At 52.9% G+C, this 20,037-nt stretch overlaps 1 protein-coding gene across 2 annotated transcripts in view; it reads left to right on the top strand.

The window, feature by feature from the left end:
* MYLK (myosin light chain kinase) overlaps window positions 1-20,037 on the top strand; it is a gene marked incomplete at its 5' end in the record, with an annotated part of 113,526 nt that overhangs the window by 71,807 nt on the left and 21,682 nt on the right. For both annotated transcript variants that reach the window (XM_081085427.1, XM_081085426.1), the window contains 6 exons: window positions 2,160-2,462; window positions 7,333-7,365; window positions 7,462-7,555; window positions 8,802-9,005; window positions 14,579-14,796; window positions 17,100-17,223. In XM_081085427.1, the coding sequence (XP_080941553.1) occupies window positions 2,160-2,462; window positions 7,333-7,365; window positions 7,462-7,555; window positions 8,802-9,005; window positions 14,579-14,796; window positions 17,100-17,223 (976 nt within the window). The remainder of the gene's footprint in view (window positions 1-2,159; window positions 2,463-7,332; window positions 7,366-7,461; window positions 7,556-8,801; window positions 9,006-14,578; window positions 14,797-17,099; window positions 17,224-20,037) is intronic.

Here is a 20,037-nt window from a genome sequence, read left to right on the forward strand (position 1 = left end):
GCTTCCAATCTCAGACACCTAAACCCCTTCATTCAAATTCCTTGAAAGCATTGATGCTTCACTTGGAATTAAAGCCCCGCTCTCCACATTTTCCATCTTCACTTGCACAGCAGGGGCTAATATCCATCATCTGCCCGTTTTCTTGCTTTCACCAAGAGACTGGACAGGGTTGAGCACAAAGTAGTACCTCTTCCACAGTACATACTTCTCAAAGTTTTCTCTTCTTGACCACAGCACAAGGGGAGAGAATCAGTCAGTGGGTGTACTGCATTCATTACATAAACCCAGGTGACTCTAAATGTGGCCAATCAGACGTGTTCCAGGCCGTGGGGTGGGGGTGGGGGGGAGATGGGGGGTGCGGGGGCAGTAGGTCTGTCTTTCGTCCTTTGGGCATTCTTACTGTTTTAGTTGGGTCCTAGAGGGCTGGGTCCACTTGCCTCTAAGAGAGTGTAGAGCAATAAACATCTTAGCCAACACCAGAGGTATTTCTAAAAAGTCCAACATGTCTTTCAGGACAAACAGTTTTCCTAAGAGAACATAACACCCAGTGAAAGTGGATCCATCACAGGAGGCCTCCAGAGTGGCTGCAGAAAGGAGGCTTCGTCACAGTCCCAGCATCACCACCCACGGGCCAGGCCTGGGTGTCAGGGTGGCCGGTTTCCAGGCAGGGCGTCCTTGGCTGGAATGGAGAAGCCGCAGGGCTTGGGGGAGGGGAGAGAATGAATATGTGTATGTATTATGTACTAATATACGTTTACACACACACACACACACACACACACACACACACAGGCAGATTGTATTTTTCCCCTATTTGCACAGGGTCATTTGAAAGAACCCTCTTTGGGTTTCATGCCTTGCTCAGGGGTGGGAGAATAGATGTCAAGAACTGTCCCTAGATTTGCTCGCTTGATACTTGCAAAACCTCTAAAGGGAACATGCATAGTAGTACCATGTTTCCAAATGAAAAAGACAAACTAGTCTTGGGAGTTGAGGAATTCACCAGGGTTCATGCTATGTGAATAAACAGCATATACATTCCCATAGCACAAAGGCATGGTTTTAATTATTAGCTGGGGGACTCTGCACCTCTCCCTGCTTTGGAGGGATGAAGGGCTGCTAAATACTGTGACTAACCCAACGACCTGCGGAAACTGAATCTGAAAAAATAGGAAAATTTTGTTCAGATGAGCAACTGACCAAGTCAGAAAAGCTCAAGAGCCTCATGTAGTGTCGGCTGCGTGACTCGCCTGGCAGTTGGCAGCGTTTCTGGTTCTTAGCGTTGCTGGTCTGAGTGGGAAGGCAGCCCGCCAAGGCGACCACTTCTTGTGTCCTCAGCTCTTTTTCCGGCCCTTAGTCAGGGATGGTTGTGATGTGCTACTGTGGTTTGCTTTTGGAATTCTTCACTCGTTTTGTACCAGTTCCATATGGATAGAAGAGCTAGGGCAGGGATAACTTTAAATGTGTCACAAAGTCAGCAATAAACTACTACAACAATGACGGCAGTAATGGCTACTCAACTCGGCCACTTTCCTAAGAACTTTTCATAACCACCTTGTGATCCAAGTGCTATTCTTATCCACATTTTGCACTGTACAAACGAGGAAACTGAGGCACGGAAATAAAGAGTGCGTGGGGTCAGAGCTGTGTTCAAACCCGGATCTGTCTGCTTCTCAGCGAGGCAGACGTTTCTCAAGTCTCAAGGAGAATGTAGCCTGACCCCTAGGTATGTCATAGGTCACAGGTCACTGGCCTAGGGCCTGAAGGATACACACCCACCCACCCCCCCCACACACACACACACACACAGAACCCTCTCTCAAAACATTTTTTATGGGAAGCAGTCCACGCCTCTGGGCAGCTTCCTAGATCTGTTTACGCTGAGAAATATGCTTATGACCGGGACAAAGTACAGGAAATCAGGGCTTGCAGACTGGACAGCTAGCCAAAAGAAAAGACTTTTCTCGAGCACATAGGTATCTGTAGGGCTTTCTCATAGGTGGTTTGTGCATAGGTGTGACTGTGGATGAGGGAACCAGAGCCCGGACCCGGGTTGTCAGCTTGAGTTCTCTAGGCTCCTCCCCGACACACCTGATTCAAAATCTTTCTTTCCCTGAAATTCTGAAGAGTTGGGTGATACTGTGCTTCTCCATCCCCAGACAAGCCAGACCCCCCAGCCGGCACGCCTTGCGCCTCTGATATCCGGAGCTCCTCGCTGACCCTGTCCTGGTACGGCTCCTCGTACGATGGGGGCAGTGCTGTGCAGTCCTACAGTGTCGAGATCTGGGACTCGGTGGACAAGACGTGGAAGGAGCTAGCCACGTGCCGCAGCACCTCGTTTAACGTCCAGGACCTGCTGCCTGACCGAGACTATAAGTTCCGCGTGCGCGCCATCAATGTGTACGGAACCAGCGAGCCGAGCCAGGAGTCTGAACTCACAGCGGTGGGGGAGAAACCTGAGGGTAAGCTGCCTTCACTTCGTCTCTGGCCTGAAATAAATGTGCGTGAACTACCTTGTGCAGGTGGAAACCTGGACTGAGAGGGGTGCAGAGGAGTGGGGAAGACATCCATGGTGACAGGCAGCATTTTTGGGGATCTTGATTTCCAAGGTTGTGATGCTGATCCATACTTCAAAAGAAGTACATACCACGTTTTAAGCACCATTGGCACACTGCCATCAGGGGGCGATGGTGTGTCAATCAGGAGCACAGTCCTAGAAGGCAGGAGCTCAGGTAGACCTAAAGTTCCAATATCTCCCTTCCTCCTCCTCCTCCTCCTCCTCCTCCTCCTCCTCCTCCTCCTCCTCCTCTTCCTCCTCTTCCTCCTCTTGTTGCACTCAGATTTGAGTGTCTACTCAGTGTCAGGTCCTTGGAACACCAAGACAGATAAGACAAGTTGCTTAAACTCTAAGGGGAGCCCAGCCGGTGTGGCTCAGTGGTTGAGAGTGGACCTATGAATCAGGAGGTCACAGTTCGATTCTTGGGTTGCAGGCGCGATCCCTGGTAGGGGGTGTGCAGGAGGCAACCAGTCGATGTTTCTCTCTCATCATTGATGTTTCTCTATCTTCTTCTCCCTTCCTCTCTGAAATCAATAAAAATACATCTTTAAAAAATCTAAGGGGACAATTGTGTACACAGCTAATGATGGCGAGATGGTCTACATCTATCTAGCAGTATGAACAAATTGCAAAGGAGACACAGCAGAAGGCACGAGTAATTTGCCATGGACGTTGAGGAAGGCTTCCTAGAGGAGGTGGCACTTAAAACGAACGGGCTTCTAAGCGACAGGGAAGCTAAGGAGAGGCATCTCTCACAGCGGAAACAGCATGAGCGAAGGTCCCAAGTGATGGAAATGTGTGGCATTTTGAGAAGCTTGTGAGTGGCCAGGGCATGTGCTGTGTGAGTCAGAACAGAAGGAAGCAACACTGAAAGGGCAGTTCAGGCCGAATTGTGAAGTCTATCGAAGATCTTCGGGCAGGGGTTTGATATGATAGATCTGCTTGTTTTTTTTTAATGCAACCTGTTTATTTCAAGTAGCACACAGACTCCAGCTAGACAGACCCATGTGTTCCTTAGACTTTTGGAATGTTGTCTTTTGGGGGAGATTCTTTTACTATGTACAGCGTTATAGTTTGACATCTGTATAGACTGCAAAGTGATCACCATCACAAGTCTATTTTTTTTTTTTAAGAAGAGAATTAGAGGAAGAGTAGAGCTTTGCTACTCAAATGTGGTCTGGACTTAGCAATCTTGAGACCCTGGGAGTTTGTTGGAACTGCAGACGTCCACACTCACACACACCCCTCCCCTAGTCTCTTCTGAACTTCACCATCCACCCGCTCCGCCACCCCCATGAATCTGTATCATGAGAAGCACTGGAGTGGAGGAGGGGACGAGAGTGGAGTCAGTGAGACACTAGTTGGTTCTCTGTGGTGTAGCCCAGGAGAGGGGTGGTAAGGGTATGAACTACACCCTCACGCGATGGAATTGGCCAATCTTGATGACTTTTTGGGTAGGGAGTTGAGGGGAAAAATTAGAAAAGTTTAAATGACTCCCAGTTCCTGGCTTGGGTATCTGAATTCAAGAGTCATTTAGTTTATTGTTATGATTCATTGTGGCTGACATGTTTTAGGCACTGCTATATGCTAACAGTATGTTCAGCATTTTCCATGAATCGTTTCATGCATCCAACTCATTGAAGTAGATCTGTCATCTCCCCTATTTATAGATGGGAAATGAGGTTTACAGGGGAGAAGCTAGTTGCCCAGGGTTATAGAGCTTGTATTAGCGAGTTGAAGCTGGAACTCAAAGCTGACTGACCCAGAGCCTGGGCTTCTTTGGCTGCCTCCCAGTGACTTGGAGGTTGGATAGCAGGGAGTCCAGGAGGGTGGGGAGCAGGCAAGTTAGAGTGGGGGTGCCAGGACAGGCAACCAAATTGCAATCTGCATGTGTTTAGCATATTTCTTTAAGAAGAGGATTCTTTACCTCTTGGGAAGGAGGAGGGAAAAAGGATAATATCGCAGTGGCACCCGCCCAGGCCAAGGCCAAGGAAAGCCTGGATCTCTGAAGGGGACGTGATCTGTTGCACCCCTGATGTCTCCTCACGTCCCCATTCACTCCTGCATGTTCATGCTGTGGCAGCAGGAGCTGCTTATGTCCCTCTCGCCACACCTCACAGGCACCTGTGGGTTCCATTGTGTGACGTCACCCCTCCTCATTGTGTTCCATCATTTCCTTTAGGTCAGTAGTTGCCAATCGGTGGTCTGCTGACCACTGGTGGTCCATGAGGTCCGAAAGGTTGGTGATCGCTGTTTTAGGTCACAACTCAAGGGCAACTTCTCTTAGAATAATTGCTGGACTTTATAATTGCCTCGTTTTGTGTTGCCTTCTTCCATGTGCACTGTGATAGTGTTTGCTTGATTATATAACACTAGAGGCCTGGTACACGGATTCATGCACTGGTGGGGTCCCTCGACCTGGCCTGTGCCCTCTCACAATCCAGGACCCCTCGGGGGATGTCAGACTGCCAGTTTCGGTCCAATCCCTGCAGGCCAGGCCAAGGGACCCCACTGGTGCACGATCTGTACACCAGTCCTCTACTATGCATATAAGATCTTTGGTTAATCACTTCCTGGCCTCCCCCACCCCCCTTTCCTCTTAGATTCATCAGTCTGTTCCATGTTTCAGTGCCTGTGCATTGAGCATCTGCCCCCTGGTGGTCAGTGCATGTCATAGCTAGGCATACACACACACACACACACACACACACACACACACACACACACACACATAGACTAGAGGCCCGGTGCACAAAAATTTGTGCACTCGGAGGGGAGGGGGGTCCCTCAGCCCAGCCTGTGCCCTCTCGCAGTCTGGGACACCTCGGGAGATAACGACCTGCTGGCTTAGGCCTGCTCCCGGGTGGTAGAGGGCAGGCCCAATCCCTAGGTGCAGCCCCTGGTCGGGCTCAGAGCAGGGCCGATTGGGGAGTTGGGGCGCCGCCCCCTGTCATGCACAGAGAAGGGAGGATTGGGAGGTGGCGATGCCACCCTCAGTCACGCTCAGGGTAGGGCCGATTGGGGGGTTGGGGCACCGCCCCCTGTCACAATCAAGGCAGGGTCGATGGGGAGGTTGTGGCGCCACCCCCTGTCACGCACAGAGCAGGGCCCATCAGGGGGGTTGGGGCTCCGTACCCTGTCACGCACAGAGCAGGGTCGATCAGGGGGTTGGGGTGCCTCCACTGTCACCCTCAGGGCAGGGCCAATGGGGAGGTTATGGCTCTACCCTGTCACACACAGAGCAGGGCCCAAGGTGGGGGGGTGGGGATTGGGGCACCGCACCCTATCACACACAGAGCAGGGCCGATCAGGGGTTTGGGGTGCCACACCCTGTCACACACAGAGCTGCAGGGCAATCAGGGGGTTGGGGAGCTCCCCCCTATCAGGCACAGAGCAGGGCTGATCAGGGGGTTGGGGGCGCCTTCCCCTGTCATGAACAGAGCAGGGCTGATAGGGAGGTTGTGGCCCCGCCCCCTGTCACACACAAGGCCGCAGGGCAATCGAGGTTTGGGCTCTGCCCCCTGTCACGTTGATCCCGGTGCCCGGAGGCCTCTCGGCTCCGCTGATCCCGGTGCTGGGAGGCATTTACCCTTTTACTATATAGGATAGAGGCCTGGTCCATGGGTGGGGCTGGCTGGTTTGCCCTGAAGGGTGTCCTGGATCAGGGTGGGGGTCCCCACTGGGGTGCCTGGCCAGCCTGGGTGAGGGGATGATGGCTGTTTGCAGCTGGCCACACACCCTTCAGGGTGGGAGTCCCCACTGGGGTGCCTGGCCAATCTGGGTGAGGGGCTGAGGGCTGTTTTCAGGCTGGGGGTGACTGAAGCTCCCAACCGCTCCATTTTTCTTTTTTTTTCTTTTTTTATTCTGGGCCAGCTTTAGCTCTGGCTCCAGCTCTGAGGCCTCTGCTGCTGAAAGCAGGTATCTGGTTTGTTTGGGTTCTATAATCGAAACAATGTATAACTCCAGCTCTGAGATCCCGGCTGGCTGAAAGCTGGTTTCTGGGGTTTTGTTTAGCTTCTATATTTGTTACAATGTTTCAAAGTGCAAGCTCAGAGGCTGGCAAGGCAGGCGGGGAACATTGGAGTCCTCCATCACTGAAGCAAGTAAGCCTCATGTTAGTTTCAAGCTGCCTGGCTGCCGGCTGCCATCTTGGCTGGCAGTTAATTTGCATATCTCGCTGATTAGCCAATGGGAAGGGCAGCAGTTACACGCTAATTACCATGTTTCTCTTTTATTAGATAGGATGTGTCATGGGCATTTTAAGGAAATGTGTTTTTGCCTCCCCAACTAAGATATAAGCTACAAGAAGAAGAAGGTATTATGCCTCTGTGTATTTTGTTTTGTATACCCACAATACATGGCCAAATATTGGAACATGGCTGGAATTCCATGAAAAACGTTCAGTAAATGGATAAATGGATTGGACATCCTGACAATCATAAGTTGCTGACTTTCGAGCCAGAGCAGAAAGGGCCATCACAATTGTGTGTAGGTTCTGAAAATCAGAGGGATTGGAAGAGATGTGAAGAGGGTGTGCCTAAAGGACCACAAGGGTAGAGAGGACAGGATGAAGGCAGGAGCTTGGATGGGACTGGTAGGGTGAGAAGGCTAGTGTATGCCTGCATGCACATGGCCCTGTTGCAGTGTGAGCTGACTGACCACACGACGATGCCCAGGCTCTGGGCATGGTGGTGTTGTGCCTGACAGCCCCCAGCAGATTTTGCTCTCAATGGGCCTTTAGTACTAATTCCTGTGTCCCCTCTTGTCTCCCCCAGAGCCGAAGGATGAAGTGGAAGTGTCTGATGATGGTGAGTGTTGGCCACCCGCCTTGGGTGGGCTCTAGGGGTGGAATGGGGTGAGCAGGGATCTGAAGGCTCACACCCACCCCAAACCCCACCCTGCAGATGAGAAGGAGGCTGAAGTCGATTACCGGACGGTGACGGTCAATACCGAACAAAAAGTGTCTGACTTCTACGACATCGAAGAGAGACTAGGATCGTAAGTGGAGTGGGAAGCACCCTTTGGGCCCCAGCGTGAGGGTGGCACAGACCCCCCAGTGAATTCCATGCCTTGTCTTCCCGTTCTTCCCTGGGTTTGCCAGCTCCCCAGACTGACATGCCTGCAGCATCAGGAGGGAGGGTCAGCACTCCACGAAAGCATGGCCACCCAGGGCTCTCGGAGGAGCCGCGTGTAGTTCTGCGCTGGCCCCTCTGTGGAGGGCTTGGGCGAGCCTTCCTTTGCTGTGCCTCATTCTCCACACAGCCCTGAGCTGAGGGGACCACGTCTGGGTCGGACTGTCTTCGGGACCTTCCCATCCGACCCACAGAAGGCAGGCCGGCCTGACCTGTGCTCCCCGTGCGGCACTGCTAGCTCAGGGCTTCAGGACGCACACCCTTGCGATGCACGGCTGCCCACTCTGGCGCACTCTCTGCACTTGGTCCGCACTCTTTACTCTGAATCCTCCCTGGGGTTGGACCCCATCCTGGGCCCTGGTCATAGCCAAGCGCCCCCTCCAGCAGCAGCGCCCCGGGCTGCCTCCCGCTAGCACTCTATTCCTGAGCGCAGGAGGTAGAAGCAAAGGGGGGATCTCAGCTTGTATTCCCAGCCTCATAGCAGTTGGTACAGGGAGCCGGCACCGCTAGTGGGAGGTGTCAGAGGACCACGCCCTGTCCCACAGTGGGCAGCAGGGCCTCCGGGCTGTCTCCGGGACAGTGCTGAGGAAGGGGGAAGGGAGGTAGCCACTCAGGTTTTCTCTGTGTTTGGGGAGACTTCCTCAACCTGAGTCCCTCTTGGGGGAAGGGGAGAGAAATCCACCAGCCACACTGGAGGCCCCACCAAGGCGGTGACCTGCTGAAGGAGCAGCAGGGCTGGCATGTTGGGTGGGATGCGGGACCAGCACAGGCTGCAGCAGGCAAGTGATGGGGAGAGTAGTTTGCAGTATTAGAAATGCACTTCCCTGACCCAGAGCAGGGCTGGCAAACTCTTTCTGTAAAGGGCCAAGTAATGGATGTTCCAGGTTTTGTGAGCCATGCAGTCTGTGTTGCAACTACTTCTCTGCACGTTCAAGGGCAGGTGGGACAGTGGGGGAGCCACGTGAGGTCTCCCACAGACATTATGCACGCAAATGGCATGACTGTGCTCCAATAAAACTTTATGAAAACAGGCGGGCCAGATTTGTGGGCCATCCCCCAGGGAGTGGAAAGCTTGGCGAAAGGTGCCTTTTCCCTCCTCCTTTCACTTGCAGTGGGAAGTTCGGACAGGTCTTTCGACTCGTAGAAAAGAAAACTGGAAAAATCTGGGCAGGGAAATTCTTCAAAGCATATTCGGCAAAAGAGAAAGAGAACATCCGGGAGGAGATCAGCATCATGAACTGCCTCCACCACCCCAAGCTGGTCCAGTGTGTGGACGCCTTCGAAGAAAAGGCCAACATCGTCATGGTCCTGGAGATGTGAGTAGCCCGCTGCCCCACCCGCCCCTTCACTGCAGGCAGGGGCGTGAATGCAAGACATTCACAGCCCATCCAGCCAGGGACTGACCACTCAGCACAGCTCTGCGCACAGCACTGGGCCTGACCACTGACCACCAGCCCCCTGAGCCCCTGCTCATTTCCATAACAAATGGGCAGATCTTGTAGGTGCCCTGTCCCCTTTCCCCCTCACCTCCCTGTGAAAGGGCTCCTTGGTTCCATTCAGGGGTCTTTTGATCTGGAGGTGGCTTCAGGGGAGGAGGGGAGGGATGGAGCAGCTTCCTGACCAGCCTGCGAAAGGGAGGGGTCCAGGGTGGGGGCTCAGAGTGTAGGAGTGTGACCTTGCTCCCTCCTCTTGCTGTGCTGTGTGTGCTCGTTTGTACTGTCTTCACTTCTCAGCCACCAAAGAATAGCGCTTTCTGTGCTGGGTTGTACACAGCAGGGAGATAGATCCAGTGACCTCTAGCCAAGGCTTTCCTTTTCCAGGCTTTCCTCTAGTCTCACTTCTCCGCCTCTCCCACCTCTGAACTGCTGACATGTGCGTACGTGTGCGCACACACATGAGTACACACACGTGTGCAAACACACCTGCACACAAACACGTGTGTGTAAACACACACATGTACATACTGGTGTCAGTAAGTCAGACATCCTCCACAGTGTCTATATTTTTAAGGATTTCTTTTCCTTTTCCTGATTGGGCTATTTTTAATATATAATACTATCTCATCAAAAAATATAAGAACAAATGCAATGAAAAATCCCATTCCCATCCCCTGCCCCCATCTACCCTATTCCTACCCTACCACCACCAACCAGGAAACAATTTCATTGGTTTTGTCTGTATCCAGTTTCTTTGTGAAAATACAAGCACATATAACACATATATCCATATTGCCCACCTTTTGACACAATGGCAGCTCGTAGTTACGATTCCATACTTTGCTTCTTTTCATTCTACAGTTTACCTTGGAGACAGTCCCCTGTCAGTAGCAGTGAGCTCCCTTGTTGCCCTGCTGTGCGACGTCATCACATGCATATACCACGGTTCATTGTCCTCTTTCGGCAGGAGGGGGGTGGTTTCCAGGTGTTTGCTTTACAGGCAAGCAGTTTCTGTAACCTGGTCCCAGACACCCTTTCACTCATGCCTGTGTGCATCTGGAGGATGAACTCCCAGCAGTGTGGAGTGCTGGATCGATGTGTATGTGGAATCTTGAGAGATATCGTGCAGTTGTCAGCAGCATCCTGGAATTGCTGCTTCCCAGGCAGGGCGAGCCAGGGAGGCCAGCGAGGCAGCTCTGAGCTCAAGGCGTGAATCCCTCCTTCGTGAAATGATGAGTCCCTTTCGGTTTCTGTTCCGTAGGAAAGTGGTTAACAGCACAGACTTGAGTCCCATAAACCTCACTGCAGTCCCAACTCAGCCTCTTACTTTGTGTGCGACCTTGAGTAAATTACTCGACTCTGCCAACCCTTAGTTTTATTATCTGAGAAAGGAGGCCATAAACCGCCTCGTGAATAGTGTGGGATCAAAGGGACAAACGTGTGGCAGGCCCGGTGCTCTGCAATGGGGAGTTGCTCTCGGTAGTTCAATGCATTGGCTTTTTCTCTATCCTGGTCTTTTTCCCACTCAAAATTACGTTGTGAGCATTTTAACACCCAACTGGGTACCATGGAACAAATCCTACTCTCCAGGTCCTATTACTGTTTAGCGGTGATTTTGTCATTATTAAATCCTTCTAGCAGGAGAGGTATTTGGGTTAGACTCCCGTTTGTTCTTAAAATTCTGTGGATTGGAAAAGATTAAAAAAAAAACTCTATCATATCTTAAACTCTGTTTTCAGCCCCAAACTCCAACTTGCCTCTCCACTTTCTGGTAGGATTTAGCCATGTCTGTCGCCTCACCCCCACCACAGCCCTGTGGCTGCAGCTTTTCACATTCGTTCTAGAGCAGGTTCTTGGTCCAGGCAGTGTGGGCATGTGGGGACATGTGAATAAACGCCTTATCTTTAGAAGTTAAATCTTGAGCAAGTTCATGAGGGCGTGTAGAGAGGGGGAGGAGGAGGCCCAGCCTGGGTAAGGCCGGGTAGCAGCACCAGTGGGCAGAATACCATACTTAGCTTGGAATTGGGAGTTGGCAAGCTGGATGGAAAATGTTGAGAGAAAATGTAAGAAGGCTTCCGCAGGTCTGGGTTTCATCCCTCCACCCCAGCCTCCCCCAAGGACAGGAGCAAATCTTCCAGGCACAGATGCCAGAGGATTCGCCTGCACTCGGGGTCAGGAGCTCACCCCATAGGAACTCAACCCAAGGAGAGGGAGCAGATCCGTGCTCCATCTGCGCTTCAGACAGGCTCAGCCTCTGGGAGCACAAAGGTTGGTGCTCAGCAGTGCCCTTTGCTGTTTGACGGAGAAACTGGGGTTAGGAGAAGAACAATGCCTGGTGTGCTAGAAAAACACGAATGCATGGCAGGGCCCCAGCCCTCCGTTCAGCGGCCTCAGATACAGGGAGAAACCGGGAGGAACGTGCCTTCAGCCTTTCCGACCTGCGGTTGCGGGACAAGCCTGTCACTACAGCAGTGGTCTCTGAGACTGGGCTTCCTCCCGACTCCTGGCCTGGCATCTGGGCTTGTCCTTTTGGGAGCACATGGGACGTTCCATGTGGTGGTGAGACCCGGAGCACAGGAGAGGATGTGCCGTTTAGGCTGAGTCATCTAGGGTCCATCTCACTTTTGCGCTACTGTTGGCAAGACTGATCAAAGAACATCCCTCCAGCTGGCCTCCATGAGGCGTGGAGTCAGAAGGTCCGGTCCCGAGTCTCCGGGAGTGAGTGCCGTTCCTCCTGGCTGCCCGTGAGGACGGGGGGGTCTCCAGTTTGGGGCATAGATTTGATCCCTTGGGATTAGGTGGCCTTGGTAATAGGTATGCATTCATTCATTCATTCACTCACTCACTGTTAACTTATTAAGCACACACTTCTTCGGGCCCAGTCTTGGCCTTGGCATTATCCCATCTCTGTGGTGGTGGCCCCTTTCCAGCCAATACTTTCCACCGATCATCCCGAGTGTTTTGAATAGAACCATTTTTTTAACTGCTTCTTTTAAAAAATGTTTTTATTGATTTTAAAGAGAGAGGGAGGGAGGGAGAAAGAGAAGATTGATTAGCTGTCTCCCATATGCACCCCAATGGGGGACAAACCCGCAACCTGGGTATGAGCCCTGACCGAGAATTGAACCGATGACCCTTTGGTGCACAGGATGACTCTCAACTGAAGAAGCCACACCGGCCAGGGCTGAAACCTATAGAACCATTAATCCTATTTTTATAACTACTTTCATTCTTTAAAAAAAGTGGGACAAAGGAGTAGTTTTCAAAATATGTTAAATATATTCGAATAGGTTTGAACCTATCTGTATATATATTGACTAGGTTACCTCTAGAAATGCAGTAGTAATTATCTCTGTGGCTCCGATTTCTGCTACTCATTGCCTCAGACAACCCAAGGGCACTGCAGATGATGGCTGCTTGCTTTTTCTCAATACTTTAAATTTAGAAGCAAACATTTTGGGGCATCTTGTCTGTGCCAGACATTGTCAGGTATAAACAAGGGTCTAGATATGAGCCAGACCTTTTCCAGACATGCTCACAAACAACTGTAAGGAAAGGCAGGCTTGAACAAAAGTGCAGAGACAAGGCTTTGGAAACCCAGGGAGGGAAGGCTCATTTCATATGGACAGGGGAGTGTGCTTTATCCAGAGGACGTGAATTTCTACTGCCTCTCAAAGCTGGTAATGGAGCAAGCCAGTACTTCCCAAACATGTTGGATCATAAGAATGAGCTGGGATACTTATTAACAATACGGATCCTCAGATCCCTCCCAAATTTTTAAAATCAGAATCTCCAGGATTGGAGCTTGGGAATCTGTATTTTCAACAAAAGGTTCTTTAAAAAAAATAAAAAACGATAACATTATTGAACACTTACCATGTGCCAGGCACTCTCTAAGTACGTTAGGTGCATTCCTGTGAGGTGGGACTGTTTTTATGCGCATCTTTGAAGCACAGATGTTCAGAATCACCTGTGACCTAAGCGCAGATTCCTTTAACTTGGAATGAGAGCCTGGGTGGAGAGCGGTAGACATAAAGAGCTTGAAGACAGCGGCGCCACCTGCTGGTCTCCCTGGACCTTCTTGGTTTGTTCTAAAAGGGTCTGTTGCAGCGCCCCCAGCGGCCATGCACACAGATGATCTTTCCCAGCTCAGAGGGTCCAGAAGTGAATGTGGTTGTCATGTGGTGACAGAGGCCGGCCTCACGGAGGCTGTGCTGTGCTGGGCCCCACAGTGCACCTCTGTCTGCCTCTCCCTCAGGTGTCAGAGAGGTGATCCACTTGGCAATAATATGTGCGGAGCACCTCCTGTGCGTCAGGCATGATGCTTACAAGGGTTCCTTCGTTCCTAGCAATCCTATGAGGAAGGGAACTGGGGCTCAGAAAGATGAACTCACACAGTTTGTGAGGCAGAGACAGGATTCATACGCAGCTCTTTCCCTTCATGATGACTCCCCTTAGAAGAGAGAGGCCCTCGGAAGAGGACTAGCCTAGAATGGAGCCACCCAGTCTTGTTCAGCTGGAGGACTGATGCCTACATGAGTTACCAAGGAGATGCTTTAAACCAGCAGTCGCCAACCGGTGGTCCACGGATCATTTGTGGTCCATGAGGTCCAAAAGGTTGTCGACGGCTGCTTTAAACTTTCTGAGCAGTGAGCAAGGAAGTGGGTCAGAGGGGTGGGAAGGGAAGAGAGAGGACCACTCGACTCCAAAAGTGAGGCCATCCATTTGCACTGAAGGCCAGTACTCTGGCAGGCTGGACCCCGGGGTAGTGCTTAGCAGAAGATGTCCTCTGTGGGCCCCAGAAACACCATGGCCAGGCCCCAAAGTCTATCCAAGCAGGAAGGATGTACTACATTCTAGCCTGGGCCCCAAGCATGCAGGACAAGTCAGTTATGCTGGAAGGAGTAAGCTGATACTACAGGCCTTACCATAACTGTAAGTGTGGTAGGTTACAGCCAACGAATTTGCTGAGGCTTGTTGTTGAAGATACTTTTTTGTTCCTATGAGTATTATTTCAAGTTTCAATTCTCTGTGACTAAAAGACATGGCTAGAATACAAGAATGCTCCCCTGTACATCGATAGTCATTTGGGGAATGGAAGCTGCCCCCAGCAGTTAACCTTTTGCTAAGGAGATCATGTCTGGATCTCTCAGTTCATGACACCCCTGAAGCCACCCGGCCTAGGTGCTTCCCTGAATCCCCCAACAGCTTAGTGGGCACAGGCAGAGTCCCCCAAGAGGACACCAGGAGGCCTGGGCCCTCCTCGCACAGTGGAGATGACCAGTGTAACAGGGCAGTAGCCTGGGACTCAGGACACTGCAAAAAGTGCCCGGCACCCCCATACCTGGGCTTTCCTGCCCATCTTCCCAACCCCCAACCTGCCCTTGGCCAGAATCCCTGCCAGCCCGGGCTCTGTGATCCTGAGGTCTAACTGCCCCCTTCTGTCCCCACAGCGTGTCGGGGGGTGAGTTGTTCGAGCGCATCATCGACGAGGACTTCGAGCTGACGGAGCGAGAGTGCATCCAGTACATGAGGCAGATCTCAGAGGGGGTGGAGTACATCCACAAGCAGGGCATCGTCCACCTGGACCTCAAGCCCGAGAACATCATGTGTGTCAACAAGACAGGCACCAAGATCAAGCTCATCGACTTCGGTCTGGCCAGAAGGCTGGGTAAGACCTCTCCTATTGTCCTCAACATGTAGTGGCAGTGGCAGTGGTGTGGCCCACACACTGGGTATTAGAGGGAATGCACAGCATTGGAGTTAAACTCAGAGACTGTGGAGATGGCCCAGGTTCAGAACCCACCTTTACCACTTACTAGTTGTGAGGCTAAGTCCCAAATTCCTCATCTGTAAAATGGGATGATAGCAGTACCCACTTCACAGAGTTGTTATGGGCATCAAATGAGTGAATGCAGGTACAGTGATGAGAGCAGTGCCTTGCATATACTAAGTAAGCACTTTTGTAGGTGTTAGCAATTTATTATTATTCCTAGAGGCCCGGTGCACAAAATTTGTGCAGAGGGGGTGGGGGGGGGAGCAGTGTGTGTGTCCCTCAACCCAGCCTGCACCCTCTCCAATCTGGGATCCCTCTCACAATCCAGGACTGCTGGCTCCCAACCACTTGCCTGCCTGCCTGATTGCCCCTAACCGCTTCTGCCTGCCAGCCTGATCACCTCCTAACCACTCCCCTGCCAGCCTGATTGATGCCTAACTGCTCCCCTGCCGGCCCGATTGCCCCTAACTTCCCTCCCCTGCTGGCCTGGTTGCCCCTAACTGCCCTCCCTTGCCAGCCATCTTGTGTCCACATGGGGGCGTCCATCTTGTGTGTTGGAGTGGTGGTCAATTTGCATATTACCTCTTTATTATATAGGATTTTTGTTGTTGTTGTTGTCCCTTTTATATTTTTCACTCTGGTGCCTTCAGAGTGGAAGCACCTTGTGATGGTGCTTCCTGCACTTGCCTCCTACTGCCCAGTTTTCGGTCTCCTGCTGCTTCCTCTCATTGGATTCTCACAGCAACCCTGTGAGGTACGCAGGGCAGATGTTTTGAGCCCAAATGATAGACTAAGAAAATGAGGCTCACAGTAGCTTTGCCCAGCAGGTCCCACCAAGAGCCAGGAGGGGTCCTGGGGCTGGAATAGGGACCCCAGACACAATGTGAGCTTCCTGAGCACCTGTGCTATTCCGGTCGTGTGCGGAGGTGCAGGAGGTGGGCGGGACCTGCACCCAGCCCCGAGGTCATTTTGGTGGGTGACCGTCTGCCTCACACGCCACCTCCACCCACCCTGCCTGTGTAGCTCTGTGAGGTCTCAGAAATTGAGGAAACCGCTTCCCCCTCCACCCCCTGACCACAGCCTTGGCAACACGGGCCTGGGGCCGGCAGGAGCTGGCCTTCTTCCCCGCCCTGCAAGGAGCCAATGGCAGTGGATGCCCAGTCTTGGTTGAGACCGTGTGGGTGATAAAGAGGAAAGTGAGGGAGGCGGTCCCGCCAGGCTGTGGCTCCCTGGTGATCGGTGCCCCGAGGTTGGGCGAATGCACCTGCTCTGCTCTCTCCTGCTGAGGGCACGGTGTGGGGGCCACCGCTGGTGGACAGGAAACCCTAACAGTTTAAACAAATAGGGCACAGCTGGCCCAGGGTGCTAGTGTGTCAGAGCCCAGAGAACACAATGGGCAGGCTGCCTTAGAGAGGGGATATGTGGGGACAGGGTGTCTACCACGGGGCAGAGAACTGGGGAGTTAAGATGTAGCAGGAAGGGTTCAGGCTGGAGCTGGAGCAGAGCTCCCATGTCCGAGAGCCATTCAGTGCCTTGTCTTAGAGCACTCACTGGGGCTCTGTTGTTAGCAGGACCAGGGACAGCCATGGGCCAAAAGCTGGCACCTGGTGTGCGTACTCCGGACAGCTCTTGTCCTTTATGGCTCAGAGGCACCTGTGGCTAAGGTTTTCCTGACGATCCTCCCGGCAGCTCCTGGGAGGAGAGAGATGAGGTTGCACGTGGAGAGGCCGTGGAGTAGGAGGAGCCTGGCTGGGAGTCAGGACCCCTGGCACCACAGTTAACTGGGGGGGTAAATCACTCCACTTCCCTGGAGCCTGTCCTCGGAGCCGGGGGTTGTCGAGAATGTTACATAGGAAAGTTTGTCAAGCAGGCAGCAGGGCTCACTATTACCAAGCACAGGTCCCAGCACCCGCTCAGGGCAGTGCACAGGGCAGAACCCTGGCAGCAGGGGTTTAGCAGCCTCTCCTCCCCACCCCACCCGCTGAAGGCAGTGAGGCGAGGGTGCGGCTGCTCGGTCTCATGGTGCATTGATGCACTTGTTTAACGGGAGGCCGGGGTCTCTGTGCCTTCTCCCGGGAGACAGCAGCTGAGGCCGGTCCTCTCTGTGTCTCTCCCGGGCACACAGATGAGGGCACCCGAGAACGATGGGTTTGGCTCCACAGTGTTCTGGCCAGTGATCCCTCTCTCTCTGGTTACAGAGAATGCGGGGTCTCTGAAGGTCCTCTTTGGCACCCCGGAGTTTGTGGCACCTGAAGTGATCAACTATGAGCCCATTGGCTACGCAACAGACATGTGGAGCATCGGGGTCATCTGCTACATCCTGTGAGTCTTGGGTATAGGGAGGCAGGGGGAGGGAGTGCCACAGGAGGCTCCGCAGGCTGCCCTGATGTTCAGGGGCCAGGGTGGCTCATGGTGGCGAGCCTGCCCCAGAGTCAGGAGGGTGGCAGGCTCCCATCTTACCCCCTGGCCTGCCCTTCTTACGCTCCCAGAGGTCAGCCGCCCACTTCATACTCCCATGGGAGCACCTAGCTCCACACACCAGGCCCGGCCTTCCGGGCCCCTCGCTATCCCTGATGCTGGCCAGCCTGGGGCCTCTGGTTAGGAGGGTGGGAATGTGACCGGTACCATGTAATTTACCTTCACTTGTGTAGGTGGGTGTGGAGAGGAGGGAGGGAGCCCAGGTGTGCATCTCCTGTGGGCGTCATCATCGTCTGCAGAGGACAGCACCCCATCCTCGCTGCAGTGGTCTGGACCAGCGCTTCACAAACAGCACCATGCGTGAATCACCGGAGACAGTTTAGGTTGCAGGGTGGTTCAGAAGGCCTGGGGTACCTGGGAATCCACATTTCCAGGAGGGAAATGTCCAGGTTGCCAGTAGTGCTGGTCCAGGGATCGAGCCCTGAGGACCAGGCTTTAGGTGGGGTTATAGCTTCACCTGGAGGGATAGGAACAGGCAAGGGCACTAGGACTGTGGGGAGTGGACAGCCACGTGGGAGTGTTCACAGTGAGCACATCCGTGTAACCTACACCCAGATCATAAGCCACACACTCCCTCTTGGTGGGATCTTGCTGGTTTCACCTCTGAAGCCCGGGCCACAGACAGCCATCGGCCTCAGAGGCAGCCCGCGAACATGTGTGGCAGCACACAGCTATGGGATGGTTACCCAGAAGGTGTAGGTGTGCGTGCATTCATTTTGTGAAAACATAGATTTTGTTCTTCAAGCAAAAGGAAAAATTAAGCGTTTTCCTGGTAAACATGAGGAGGACCTCTCAGAATGCTTCCTTGGACCCCTGGGGTCCCCAGTGTGAGCAATGGCTGTGGGCGACCCTGCTGCACAGCCAGGCTCAGGAACCCCTGTTACACAGCTTTTCTAAATGAGGAGTGATTTTTTGTGCAGAGTGGCTTTTCCACAGGCTCAGGAGTTTTACTGTCACTGTGGCCTGTGAGGACAGCCTCCCTCAGCATCACAGCCTCCCTGTATCACAGATTCTGTACCCCAGAGTCATCTTCCCCGCTCCTCACTGTCACCCCCACCAGCATGGCTTCCCCCAGAGCAGCAGAGAAGGCCCCGGCCAGGAGTGCGTTCCCTGCCTCTCCCTATTGCAGACCTCTCCAAGAAAAAGGGGCCTGACGAGTAGAGAAAGCTGCACCTGACTCTGGAGGCCTGGCTCCTCGGTAAATAAGGAAGCAGGACAGTGGACCTAGCCTACCCCTTCTGGGGCTGCCCCGCTGGACGATGCTCACACTGTCCCGGGCCTGGCTTGGTCCCTGGGTCCCTCTGCAGCCACGGGAGACATACCTGACTGTCTCCCCGGCTTTCCCACACGAGCCGAGATCATCTGCAGCCACAGATTTCACAGGGTTCTCGTTTAATCCTCAGGACAAACCAGGGAGAGGGTCATGGCAGGGCTCCGACCTCCATTTGGCATTGAGATGACCAGGGCCAAAGACTCCCACGTGGCTGTCCACTCCCCACACTGTTAGTTGACCCAAGACTGACGCGTTTCCCAGGGTACAGGACTTTTAGTGCTAAAGCGAGGACAGTGCTGGGCCAACTAGGGCCCGTGGTCTCCCTGCTGGTCAGGGCCAGCACAGTGACTAAGCTGCTCAGTACATGTTCACAGTGACACGTCTGCGTCACCCACACCCAGATCATGAACCGAACACTCCCAGGGCCCTCCCAGTTACTACCCCCCAGGAATAGCTATCATCCTCGTGTCTAAGATCATGCGTTAGTTCTGCCTAGTCTTGAACTTGATATAAACGGAATCACACAGGAAGACAGGTCTGGCTTCTTTTGCTCAACACTGACGGTGAGGCCCATTCACATTACTGTGTGTAGCTGTAGCCGCTCGTTCTCAGTGCTGTGCAGTGTCCACTGTGGAGCATCATCCCATTGTGTATTTATTCCGTGTTGATGGGCTTTTGAGTAGATTCCAGTTGGGGTGTTGCAAGGGTTCGGATACATGTGTGTTAGTGAATATATTTATGCATTTCCGTTGGACATATATAATCCACAACTGGAATCGCTAGGTCATAAGAGCACTTTATTTTAAAACGGAAATCCTTTTAGGTGGAGGAACATAGTAATTGGGATAATATGTTGTATTGTTTACTAGATTATTTTTAAAGCAAAGACCAAGAAGTAGGGCAGAGCTTTTGAAATGGGGAGAAAGTGATTCTGATGAGTGGGGCACCAGCCTGAAGTTGTTTGGGGGCGGGGGGTGGGGGGCGGTGGAGAGGGAAGAGAGGCGTGTGTGGTAGGGACTCAGGTCAGCCCTGCTTAGCCTCCGGCAACCCTTACCCCCTCCAGGCCGCCCCCCCCCCCCCTCAGGGTCCAGCACCCATCACTGTGGGCTGCTCTGCCCGCTGAGACTTTTCCCTGCTGGCTCTCGCAGTGGGATTGAGGTTTGGCAGTTCCTCCCGAGCTAGGGCTCTCAGCAGAGCACATGGTGCCACAACAACTGTTGGAACCAGACGGATTCCTTCCTCCCAGTCCTGCTGTGCAGAAACCTGGAGCCACTGCTGGAGCACCCAGAAGAGGCTCTCTGGTGTCTCTGCTGCACAGCCAGGTTTAGGAACCGCTGTTGCAGAAGCTTTACCAAGAGGGGAGTGATTTTTTGTGCACCCCGTCC

The sequence above is a fragment of the Myotis nattereri genome (genome assembly GCF_964212035.1).
Source record: "Myotis nattereri genome assembly, chromosome: 3".
Lineage (NCBI taxonomy): Eukaryota > Metazoa > Chordata > Mammalia > Chiroptera > Vespertilionidae > Myotis > Myotis nattereri.